This window comes from Canis lupus, chromosome 18, assembly GCF_003254725.2.
Source record: "Canis lupus dingo isolate Sandy chromosome 18, ASM325472v2, whole genome shotgun sequence".
Classification (NCBI taxonomy): domain Eukaryota; kingdom Metazoa; phylum Chordata; class Mammalia; order Carnivora; family Canidae; genus Canis; species Canis lupus.
The window spans coordinates 36355697-36369345 of record NC_064260.1 but is presented as its reverse complement, the minus strand read 5'-3'; the positions used below and the strand labels follow the sequence as shown (position 1 = coordinate 36369345).

Sequence of the window (13649 nt, the reverse complement as noted above, 5' to 3'; positions counted from 1 at the left end):
CTTCATAGCACATTCTTATATTGGCTCTGCTTCCTTCCCTGCTTGTCCCTGGGACTGCACATCCTAAAAAGGTAGTAGCACATAAGCTATTTGCCTCAAGTTCTGCTTTCTGAGGAGCTCAAGCAAAGACACCACCATCCACATGAACTATAAATGGAAGAAGTTTCCTAAAGGAGATATGGGTACCAATACCCAAAAGAGGAAGAAGTTGTGAAAGGCAGACATAAAGCCCAATCACTACAGAGGTGGTCCTAATGTCCTAGCAGTGTCTAACTGACATGACAAAGATAAAGATACAGGTGGGTTGAGGAGACATGCTGGCATGTTAGACTAATACAGACCAGGATGTGTGGCCATTAGTTTATGGAAAAGGAGATCATTTTTTAAAAGGGAGGTATAAGGAAAATATACTCATTTATATCCTCTTAAAAATTTCTTAGCATCACGTAATTATACTGAACAATTACATAGTTCAAAAAATGTGTTTTAAATAAGTTATAAACAAAATCTGTTTTAATTTAAAAATTAAACATTCTGAGACAGCATCCAATTATAATGCTTTAATTTGTGAAACGAAGGAGTAAATAACACTAATTGCATTTAATTAAGAAAAATAGTATAAATAAAAGTTTAAAAATTTCATAAGTAGAGTCCTTTTCAATTTAGCATTTTTTCATTTATATTTTAATATAATATTTTGTTTAGTAAACATGTTCATAATAAAGGTGTACAATAAGACTAACTTATCACACTTCTAAACAAGTAAAACTTGAATTAATAAAGGTTTTCTGGGATGCCTGGGTGGCTACAACTCAGTGGTTGAGCATCTGCCTGCAGCTCAGGTTGTGATCCTGGGGGCCTGAGATCAAGTCCTGCATCACGCTCCCTGCGGAAGCCTGCTTCTCCCTCTGCCTATGTCTCTGTCTCTATCTCTGTGTCTCTCAGGAATAAATAAATAAAATTTTTAAATAAATAAAACGAAGTTTTTCCATATATCTGACCTTCACTGAGAACCTTTTACCTGTATGGCATTTAAGTTGCAAAGGACAGATTATAAAGTATTTATATAGATATGTAACTATTATTATGAATGGAGCAATATGGAGCAGCTCTCCCTTACTAGAGTTACTGGAAAGAAATATGTTATGAAAAACCCATTGTGTACTTTCATTTGAGATGTTCCAATTGTGTAAAGATTTCACTTAATGTGAGGGATGGTGAAAGAGTGGATTTGCATAACTTCTTTAAGAAGTAAGTTCAAGACTTACTTGTAACTCTTTTACAACAAAGATATTAAGAATTTCAGAGCAAATCAATATTTGCTGAGCTTTAGACATAAATTATCATGAAACTAGGGCTAGATATGTGGGAGAGATGGGGGAGAGCAGCCTTCTTATTAAAAAAATTACTGTCACATTGCTTGCCCTGTCCTCAGCAATCAGACAACAAAGAGAAATAAGCCATCTAAATTGATAAGGAAGAAATAAAACTTTCACTATTTGCAGATGACATGACAATTCACACAGAAAATCCAAGAGGGACGCCTGGGTGGCTCAGCGGTTGAGCGTCTGCCTTTGGCTCAGGGAGTGGTCCTGGAGTCCCTGGATCAAGTCCCACATGGGGCTCCCTGCATGGAGCCTGCTTCTCCCTCTGTCTGTGTCTCTGCCATTCTGTGTGTGTGTGTGTGTCTCTCTCATAAATAAATAAATAAATAAATAAATAAATAAATAAATAAATGAAAATCCAAAAGACTCCACCAAAAAACTTCTAGTAATGGGGCTCCTGGGTGGCTAGGTGGGTTAAACACCTGCCTTCGGCTCAGGGCATGATTCCAGGGTCCTGGGATCAAGTCCTGTGTCATGCTCTTGGCTCAGTCAGAAATCTGCTTCTTCCCTGCTTGTACTCTCTCTCAAATAAATAAACAATATATATATTTTTAAAACTGCTGGAACTGATAGACAAATTAGTAAAGTCACAGTATACAAAATCAATGTATAGAAGTCTGTTGCATTTCTATGCACTAATGATGAAGCAGCAGAACAAGAAAATAAGAAAATTATCCCAATTACAATTGCACCAAAATAATAGGATACCTAGGAATAAACCTAACCAAAGGGGTGAAAGATCTGTATTCTGAAAACTATAAAACACTGATGGAAGAAATTGAAGATGACACAAAGAAATGGAAAGACATTCCATGCTCATGCACTGGAAGAACAAATTTTGTTAAAATGTCTATACTATATGAAAAAGTGTACATATTTAATGCAATCCCCATCAAAATACCAGCAGCATTTTTCGCACACCTAGAACAAACATTCCTCAAATTTGCATGGAACCAAAAAGACGCCAAAAGCCAAACAATCTTGAAAAAGAAAATCAAAGCTGGAGCCATCAGAGTTCTGGACTTTGAGTTATATTACAAAGCTGTAGTGATCAAAATAGTGTGGTATCAAGCACAAAAACAGACACATAGATCAATGGAATAGAATAGAAAACACAGAAATAAACCCACAACTATATGGTCAACTCGTCTTCAACAAAGCAGGAAAGAATATCCAATGGGAAAATGTCTCTCCAACAAATGGGGTTGGAAAAACTGGATAGCAACATGCAAGACAATGAAAGTGGACCACTTTCTTACACCAAACATAAAAATAAATGGATAAAAGTCCTAAACCTGAAACCATAGAAACCCTAGAAGAGAATAGGCAGTAACTTCTCAGACATCAGCTGAAGCAACTATTTTCTAGTTACATCTCCTGAGGCAAGAGAAACAAAAGGAAAAAATAAATTATTGGGACTACATTAAAAAAAAAAAAAGCTTCTGCACGGCAAAGGAAACAGTCAACAAAACTGAAACTCAACCTGTGGAATAGAAGAAGATATTTGCAAACGAGATATCCAATTAAGAGGTAGTATCCAAAATATATAAAGAACCTAAAGAACACCCAAAAAAACCCAAATAATCCAGTTAAAAAGTGGGCAGAAGACATAAACAGACATGTCTCCAAAAAATGACATACAGATAGCCAACAGACATAGGAAAAGATGCTCATCATCACTTCTCATCAGGGAAATGCAAATCAAAGCTACAAGGAGATATCACCTCACACCTGTCAGAATAGTTAAAACCAACAACACAGGAAACTATAGGTGTTGGCAAGGATTCAGGGGAAAAAGGACCCCCTTGCCCTATTGGTAGAAATGAAAACTGGTGGAAAACAATATGGAGATTCCTCAAAAAGTTAAAAACAGAACTACCCTATGATCCAGCAATCACACTATTGGGTAGTTATCCAAATGACACCAAAAAACACTAGTTCAAAGAGATATCTTCCCCTCTGTTATAGCAACATTATTTACAATAGTCAAATTATGGAAGTAGCTGGTGTCCACTGATTGATGAATGGATAAAGAAGATGTTACACACGCGCGTGCGTGAGTGTGCACACGTACACACACACACAATGGAATACAACTAAGCCATAAAAAATGAAATGTTGCCATTTGCAATGACATAGATCGGGCTAGAGAGTATAATTCTAAGCAAAATAAGTCAGAGAAAGACAAATATATGATTTCACTCATATGTGGAATTTAAGAAATAAAACAGATGAGGTAGGACCCTTGGATGGCTCAGTGGTTGAGCATCTGCCTTCGGCTCAGGGCATGATCCTGGAATCCCAGGACTGAGTCCCACGTCAGGCTCCTTGCATGGAGCTTGCTTCTCCCTCTGCCTGTGGCTCTGCCTCTCTCTCTGTTTCTCATGAATAAATAAATAAAATCTAAAAAATAAAAATAAAAAAAAATAAAACAGATGAGCAAAGGGGAAAATAGAGAGAGAAAAAGAGAAAGAGAGAGACAAACCAAGAAATAGATTCTTAATTATAGAGAAAAAAACCAAACTGATTAAGGAGTGCACTTCTGATGAGCACCAGGTGATGTATGGAATTGTTGAATCACTATATTGTACGCCTAAAACTAATATAACACTGTATGTTAACTAACTAAAAACTTTAAGTGCAGCCTGGGTGGCTCAGCGGTTTAGTGGTGCCTTCAGCCCAGGACGTGATCCTGGAGACCCAGGATCGAGTCCCACGTCGGGCTCCCTGCATGGAGCCTGCTTCTCCCTCTGCCTGTGTATCTACCTCTCTGTGTCTCATGAATAAATAAAATCTTAAAAAAAAACACACTTTAAAAAATTACTCTCACTTTGAAGTTTTGGTATAAAATACCCAATATTTCCCTATTTCTTACTGGACCATGGAAGGGAAAGGCAAGAAGAACAAGATACTTCCTTGAGGTTAGTCTGTGAGAAACTGTCAATTCATAGAGGTACTAAGTACCTCTAATGTGGGTACAAATGTGGGACTAAGTTTTTTTTTCAATACTGCACGCATGCTGTATCTCTGGTAAACTTACCTGGACTATGCCATCATAGCTCCTAGTCATTTTTAGATTTTTTCACTTCCAAAGCCCTCATGGAAATGGGAACCATTATAGACATTGGCTTTAGCACCACTTCAGATGGCTTCCTTTGCTTTCCAGTTAGATGAAGTCCAAGGGCCTTCTCTTTAATATGAGACATCGCAGAACCCAATCCAAAGAAATGAAAAATTTATCTTGGGTTTCAAAACTTTCCGAATGTATGACCAATCACTGGCAGTTCTTTGTTTAAGCTACTTTAGGGGCGCCTGGGTGGCTCAGTGGTTGAGCGTCTGCCTTTGGCTCAGGGCATGATCCCAGGATCCTGGGATCAAGTCCCACATCAGACTCCCCCTGGGGAGCCTGCTTCTCCCTCTGCTTGTGTCTCTGCCTCTCTCTGTGTGTCTCTGATGAATAAATAAATAAAATCTTTAAAAAAAAAAGCCACTTTAAACCTTGTTCTTCATCATCCATGGAAATAGAGCTATGCTGTCAGGATAATGAAGCACAATAAAAACATTGGTAATTCATTAATAAGCATGGAGTGCTGTTTCCTCCCTCACATTTTTGCCACTGGAATTCAGATGTTCCCATTAATTTCTTTATTGGCTTTCTCTGCGTTCACAATATTCCATGTCATGGCTGTATTGTCAGGTGATGGGCCTTGGTGCTTCTTTAAACTGATAATTCTGCTTTTTCTCTCTCTCATGACAAGAAAGAGCCTGTGCTTCTTTGGGGAGTCTTGCTCTTAACTAGTGATCTAAGTTTCTTATCAAACTGGTCTGCCTTCATCTATTTGTTATTAATAAATTAATAGGTTCTTCAATTTCCTGTCTTGGGACTTATTACACCTCCATTTTATACCCTTATAGTACCAGCTAATAATCATAATCTCTTAACAAATTAATAAAATGTGTACAAAATAAAATTATTTTGTTTAACATGGACCTCTCCTAATACTTATATTTTAATTTAATAATCTGGACATTTTAGGGGCACTCGGGTACCTCAGTTGGTAAAGCATCCAACTCTTGATTTCAGCTCAGGTCATGATCTCAGGTTTGTGTAATTGAGCTCTGCCTGGGGCTTCACTCTGGATGTGGAGCTTGCTTAAGATTCTCCCCCAATCTCTTTGTCCTTCCCCCCCTCCCTCCTTCTCTAAAATAATAATAATAATAATAATAATAATAATAATAATAATAACAAAATTTTAAAATCACTATTCAGTGGCCCGTTCCAAAATCTTAAGTCTCTCTGGGCTCACTTTTCCAACAAGTTCACCCTTAAATATGAAAAACCATTGTTCCTTATCTTTATTTTTTTATTTTTATTTTATTTTTTTTTAAATTTATGATAGTCACACACAGAGAGAGAGAAAGAGAGAGGCAGAGACACAGGCAGAGGGAGAAGCAGGCTCCATGCACCGGGAGCCCGACGTGGGATTCGATCCCAGGTCTCCAGGATCGCGCCCTGGGCCAAAGGCAGGCGCCGAACCGCTGCGCCACCCAGGGATCCCGTTCCTTATCTTTAATGTTTAAAAGTACAGCTCTCAATTTACAACTTTTTTTTCCAAAGGGGTAAGAAAGTAGTTTGAGTTCCCATAAATTATTCCAGCGAATTAATCACAGAATAAACCATAACAATTGATTAAGTTTGTGTTTTATGAAGTTTTAACATATTTTTATAATGTTGATACTAAGCTATATGAAAAGGTATTTGCTCATAAGAATATTATCAATTGTCTTTTAGAATAATATTTAACAGTGAGAACAGCATGAAACCAGTCATTAGAGCAGCTGTTATCAACGAGAAGCAGAATTAGTATTAAAGTAGTCTGAATTACCATAAAAATAATGCCCATTGTCCATTTTTTAAAAATCTTCCCTTGGTCACATTCTTTTTTGGAGTTTCTTGTCAAAGAGTAAACAAGAGAACTTGAGTCTCACTCAGGATAGTGTTTTTTCTTTTCTTTTTTAAAAGATTTATTCATTTTAAAGAGAGAACTAGCACAAGCAGGGGGAACAGCAGAGGAAAAGGGGAAGAGGAGAAGCAGACTCTCTGCTGAGCACAGAGCTGGAGGCAGGTATGGGTCCCACAACCCCACAACCCTGAGATCATGACCTGAGCTGAAACCAAGAGTTGGCCTCTTAACCAACTGAGCCACTCAGGCACCCTGCAGGATAGTTTTTTCTCAGATGTATTTCTTATATTCAATATTTGACTCTATATTCAGGCCCATTCAGACAATCAGGCCAACTGACTTTCCTCATACTGACCATGGGACTGAATGAATTGGCTCAACAAACGGCCTTGATTTCTGAAGGACCAAACATTTTCTCTGAATTTTTTTCTCCCTTCTTTGTCTTTTATTCATCAAGTCTGCCTTCCTCCTTTTCTTGTTCCTTCCCTTTTGATAGACAGCCTATACTTCTTTTTTTTTTTTTTTTTTTTTTTTGACAGCCTATACTTCTTAACCTGTAAGCTCCATGAAGGTAGCAACCATTATCTCCTTCCTTGTTCTGTCTGCATTGCCTAAATGTCTGATAAGTCATAAGGTTGAAAGATTAAATCTGGAATAAATTTAATACATATGCTTATTGTGATCAAAATGTCCTGAATCACCACAATATGAAGGCTGAATTTCCTAACTGCAGTTTATTTATATGGAAAGTCTTTTCAAGCAAAATATTAATTGCATTTAATTACACACTGATAATATCATCTTTTTGCTTAAAAAATCAATTCTGTAGAAATGAGAAAAGAAAGTATAGTCCTTCAGATAAAATGGATCCAGACTTTAAATGAAATAGATTATATTTAATTTGAATAAGAACTATTTGAGTTCCCTGCTTGGTAAGTATTTTCTTCTTTCCTTAAACACCGCAAGAACTAATAGTACTCTTAGGCTAAGTCATTTTGAAATACATGATCAATTTGTCTTACTTTAGCTAATTTAGTGCCTTAGTCTTTTCCCAGTTTAAAAGTGAGGACCAGAGTTTTGTTGGGGTACAGGCAGGCATATCTCTCCACCCAAAATTTGTTATTCTGCTTGAATGGCTATAGAACTTTGTAGCAGTCCATTTCTATTCCTAAGACCATTTAGTTGTCAAATCTCAGGCCATTAGCAAAAATGTATTTTTTTAATGGTAAATTTTAAAGGAATCAGGTTAACTTAGATCTCCTAATATAATTCCCATACATCATTTAAATCAATTACTTAATTAACCAAATTACATTACTTATATACTGAGGTTTAAAAATGTAAGCACAATATCTGTGAAATTTGCAATAATCATAATCTTCTCGCTTTTCCTACATAAGAAAGAACACTTTCTTGTGAAACATCCCTGTCTATCTCCCACCCCATTGGATGATGAATACTTGATATTTCAATTAAAGGTGTGCCAGTTTCTGCTAACTTAAAACAATGCTTTTTGTTTTGTCTTGTTTTAAAGATTTTATTAGTTTACTTGACAGACAGCACAAATAGGCAGAGTGTCAGGCAGAGGGAGAGGGAGAAGCAACTCCCTGCTGAGCAGAGAGCCTGATGCAGGACTGGATCCCAGAATCTGGGATCATGACCTTAGCTGAAGGCAGACAACCAACTGAGCCACCCAGGTGCCTCAAAACAGACTTTTCTATTTGTTTTTAAAGCTGTGTCCTTTTGTAAATGTATTCAACCAAAGTGAAGTTTTAGATTTCTTACCAGAACTGTTGTGTCCTTTTAGGGACATATCTCTTCCCTTCTTCTTCCTCAACATGGTTTCTGGTAGGTGAAAGTGCAACAAACTGTATACTCTTGGGATAGGGGTCCCTGGTCTATTTGTGAGTACTTGACCTTGGTCCTCAGAGCCTCTAAGTATATTCTTCTTGTGTTCTTTGGCCACTGGGCAACCTTCTGGCATCTAAACACCACCAGTTAAGGTGTAAATTATCCTGCCTGCTTTCTCGGTTTTAGCCTGTTTTTCCTGAACCTCTGGAGAAAAATCTACAATTAGTGCAACTCACGGTTTTTTTCTTGGCTTATTCTGGGCCTATTGGTCTCTCTGTGACACTTCCCCACACTTGGCTCCAGTTGGCTCTCACTAGTGCTATAAACCTGAGTCTCAGACATATAATTCACCTAGCCACTGGTCAGGCTGCCCAATCCTCAGCCTCTGGTATTTTGAAGAACTCCTTTCTCACTCAACAAAACTCAGCTATCTGAACTGTTGCTTTACTACTAAATATAAGAGCATCTAAATGCAAGTTTAAATTTAAGAACATCTTGGAGGCCTAACTAATGGCTTCTTGGTTTCAGACTCCATCTGTCTTTTTCCTAAAGTGCTGAGATTCATTTAATCAGTGAGGAGGCATAGGAAATTGTGATTTAAGGAGAAAGAGAAAACTTGATTGAAACCAGAAAATATGACAAAACAACCAAAAAAATCAGGAGACAATATTTTTAAAAAATTTTTAGAGCCTATCATTGACATAGTAATAAGGCAAAATACACTAGGGCCCCAGAGAGAGGTCAACAGAGTACTGAAACTGGATTTTGGTTTTAGGAAATTCGCCAAACCTCAATGAACTTGAATTTCTGTTCCCATGGTCTTGCAAAGGGAAGGACACAGAAGACAAATTTCAGAGCTTAGCCAAGGGTGGGAGACTAACAGAAAAACTCCCCTCATAAGACAAGAGTCACAAAAGGCTAAATTTCATTGAAGAGGCAAACCAGAAATAATTCCCTCCAGGTGGCTGCAAGTAAACTAGGTTGTCTCAAACATTTTCTATGTATAGAAGAGAAAAATTATCTTCATTGAGAATTCATAACACAGGCTGACCCTCACTTGTAATTTAAAATACATGAGATAAAAATAAAGAGAAAAAAATAATTAACTGAAAGAAATATGCCTGGAAACATGAGCAAGCAAAAATATATGAAGAGACAAAGACATGAAAAATATGAAAGAGAGGTTAAGAGACATGGAGGTCAAAATAAGAAGCTCTAGCTTATACCTAACCAGGGTTTTCTGTAAAGAATGGAATGAGGGGATATAAGAGAGAGGATATTTGATAATGGGTGATAAATTTTCAGAAATGACGCATCCTACCAATCCACAGAGTCAAGAACTCCAAGCAGGAGCAATGAAAAAAATCCTCTCTCAAACATTTTGTGGTGAAGTTGAAAGTTATAAAAGGAAAGGAAAGATACTTAAAGCAATCAGACATAAGAAAAAAAAATCCTGCCATTTGCAACGACGTGGATGGAACTAGAGGGTATTATGCTAAATGAAATAAGTCAATTGGAGAAAGACAATTACCATATGATCTCACTCATATGTGGAATTTAAGAAACAAAGCAGAGGATCATAGGGGAAGAGAGGAAAAAAATAAAACAAGAGGAAATTAGAGAGGGAGACAAACTATAAAAGACTCTTAACAGTTTGAAAACAAACTGAGGGTTGCTGGAGAGGATGGAGGTTGGGGGACAGTTTAACTGGGTGGTAGGCGTTAAGGAGGGCATGTGATGTGATGAGCACTGGGTGTTATATAAAACTGATGAATCACTGACTAATAATACATTATATGAAACTATTAATACATTATATGTTAATTAACTGAATTTAAATAAAATTTTTAAAAATGATTTATTTATTTATTCAGGGAGACACAGAGGGAAAGAGAGGCAGACACATAGGCAGAGGGAGAAGCAGGCTCCATGGAGGAAGCCCAATGTGGGACTCGATCCCAGACCTCCGGGATCACACCCTGAGCCAAAGGCAGATGCTCAACTGCTGAGCCACCCAGGCATCCCAATAAAATTTAAAAAATAAAAATAAAAAATTAGCAGTCAGAGAAAAGATAGATTACCTTCAAAGGAATAATGTTTAGAAAGATAGATGGCTGCTCAATAGCAACAATGGAAGGGAGAAATTGGTGATGACATCTTTCACTTGTTAAATGAAAATATATAAAGGAAGGCAAAACAAAGACATCTTCAGATAAATAGAAACGGAATTTGCTACCAATAATTAAGAGAAGTGTATACTAGGAATAAGGAAAGTAATCACACGTGCAAGGACTAGAATGTAAGAAGGAATTCTGACAAGAAAGAAAACAAATGGGGCTAAGTCTAAATAAATATTTGCTACCTATAACAATTTAATATTTTTTAAAAGATAAATTTCATGACTATAATAGCATATGTTACAAATCGTGGTTGAAGTTAAGGTTTTCTAATATTCTTGATTATTTAGGAGAAGAGTAAATACATTTGTTCATTTCAGATTTTGATCATTTACATATGTAAGGTGAAAGACTCAGAGGAATAATGAAAAAGAATGGAAATGGAGTATATAATTTCCAAACTAGTAGAGAGGAAAAATGTAATGAGAAAAAAATCAGTCTAAAAGAAATAAGAACAGAGGAAAAATGAAACACAGGAAAGCCAGGAGAAATAGAAAGCAAATAAAAATCCAAAATATTTGTTATGGCAATAAATAGAAAGGACCAAATCCTTTAATTTAGAGATAAAGATTGTCAGATAATTGTTTCCATACGAACTTATATGCTAATTATTGGAGATCCTCCTAGAACAGAAGAATATACAAGTATAGAAAGTAAAAGGATGGAAAGAAGATATATTAAGCAAGTAATAATAATAATAATAAGTAGCTGGCATATTTCTTTAAGATTTTATTTGTTTGTTTATTTATGAGAGAGAGAGAGAGAGAGAGAGAACACAAGGAGAGGGAGAAACAGAAGGAGAAGCTGACTCCCCACTGAGCAGGGAGCCCAATGCAGGACTCCTCCCAGGAACTTAGGGTCACAACTCAAGCCAGGCAGATGAAGAACGGCTGAGCCACCCAGTTGCTCCACCTGGGATATTTCTATTAGTACTGCATAACTGAGATTTATTCTACTAGAGCTAGGGAGAGTCTCTCCATAATGATAAATGTTTCAATTCACCAGGGAGAAATAATATTTCTAAAGATGTGTGTGTCTAAGAACTAAATTTCAAAATACATCAAGTAAAATTTGACAGACTACAAGATGAAATAAGTTCATTTTCATAATGGAAAACTTGAACATATCTTTCTAATGAATTGGTACAAAACCAGAATTAATTGATCTCTTGCACCTAACAACTGTAATTCAAAAGATTCATGGAAAGTTTCAGAAAAATTGAGCCCATGCTGGGCCTGAAAGGAAATCTCACCAACTCTTATGCTAAAAGATACAACCTCATTAAGTTGGCCACTGGGAAGAACTGGCCACATGTAGGTAAGCTTGTTCCAGAGAGGATTTTCAACCCTGGAATGTTTCCACTGGCCCGGCTTATTAGTTCCTTCATGTTTTATGGCCCACCTAAAACAAAATAAGAGACAAATTTATGTACTAGGCAAAGACTCAGTTTGAGTTAAAAATCCAAATCTGATCATTTGCTGTGTACAAGAGACATCAAAAAAGGCAATTTTAAAACAAAAGAATCAATTTTTAAAAATCAGGAAAAATTGGCAATGTCATAACAGTGGAATGTTAGGCAAAAGTCAAAGTAAATAACCAATTTATAATAACAGTGACATAAATAACAACACTAAGAAAAAATCAAGCAAAAAACCTTTTAGACATTCAAAGAGAAACTGACATAAACACAATTATTGAGAGAGACATCATTACAAGACCAACAGATTATAAACCCCCAGGTAAATTTTCCTAGAGTAACAGATAAGGATATAAACTATCAGACTAATATAACAAATATAAATATGACTATTTATCAACATTGTAGCCTACTAACAGAAAATATCTTCCTCAACAATTCTTGGAACATTTATAATATTTGTCACATACTAACAATGTAAACTTAAATATAGTTTTAAAATGAAAATTGAACAAGCCACACTTTGTGGAAAATGGATAGATTAAAATTGGATATAAATAGAAGTTTAAATTCTGCAACTGCAATCACGTCATTTAAAAAAACATATTTTCTCTCCCCAAATACTATTATATCATATAAAGAAAAAAGTAATACGATCAATAGTGGCTTAGAAAGCAATGAAAATAAGAATTATGAAAACATAACCTACAATTACAAAGATAAATCCATAATGTTAAGTTCTTTTTTATTAAAAGTGAAATTGAGAACCTAATAAACATTCAAGTCAATTATTTTAAAGTATATATAAAATTGTCCCGTGGAAAATAGATGAAAGGAAATAATATTCAAATAGAAATAAATAAATCAGAAAATAGAACATCAGAATGATTCAAAGAAACGTTTTTGAAATAAAAAGAAAGTAGCAAATCTCTTGCAAAAAAATCTAGATTAATATAATACAAACTAAATAGGGAAACTGAGCTAAATATTTAGCATAGAAAAGGGAAAATAGGGAAATAGGGAATTTCCTATTTCCCTGAGCTAAATATTTAGGGAAATAGGGAAACTGAGCTAAATAGGGAAACTGAGCTAAATATTTAGCATAGAAAAGATTGAAGAGTATATTATAAACATTTGAAAGAGTATATTATGAACATGTAATAATAAATGCAAAATTTCTGATGAAATAAATGAATTTATTTTTAAACCTCATAGATTTGAGACAGAAAATAAAAAAACATGCTCTCGTTCACATAACTTCACAGGTCATGGAAAAGATCATTTTCATGCTATATAAAGTATTTTAAACCACAAAGATATAGAAAACTAGTTAATTTATTCCACAAAGGAGAGATAAGCTTCATGATAAAGTCTATCACTGGTAATTTAGGAAGTAATACAGCAATTTTACTTAAAATTAAAGATGTAAAATTGCAAAATCAGTATTAACCAATAAAATATAACATTATGGCAAGAGAATAATCACTATATATAGATAGCTAAATCATACTGAGCCTAGAAATGAAATGATGGACATTTATTAACAAATAAATCATTGATTCATGAGTGAGAATATAAGAAGCAGCCCATCACTTATACTTTCTAACATATATGATGGTCATCTGAGCCTACAAGTTTTCCGAAGGAGCCCAGCCCTATCAGAACCATCTGCAGTAATCAATCTTGCATAAGCTTGATGGGAATTATTGGGGCCTGGGCAGTAAGGGCTGGGGCGGCAGGAAAGACCTGTTCCTTACCAACACGGAACCAGGTGGAACCAAGTCCAGGGCTTTACAAGCCAGGGCTAATAGCCCCTGTATTACATTTCTCTTCTTGGCGAAATCATGTCTGAGCT

The 13649-nt window shown here is 35.8% G+C and overlaps 1 protein-coding gene across 25 annotated transcripts in view; it reads right to left on the bottom strand.

The window, feature by feature from the left end:
• Positions 1–13649, bottom strand: part of DCDC1 (doublecortin domain containing 1) — a 482427-nt gene that overhangs the window by 102764 nt on the left and 366014 nt on the right. For all 25 annotated transcript variants that reach the window (XR_007403614.1, XR_007403613.1, XR_007403622.1 and 22 more), the window contains one exon: positions 11655–11778. Coding sequence is in view for 3 of the 25 variants with exons in the window: in XM_035701486.2 (XP_035557379.2) it covers positions 11655–11778 (124 nt within the window). In the remaining 22 variants the exon portion in view is untranslated. The remainder of the gene's footprint in view (positions 1–11654; positions 11779–13649) is intronic.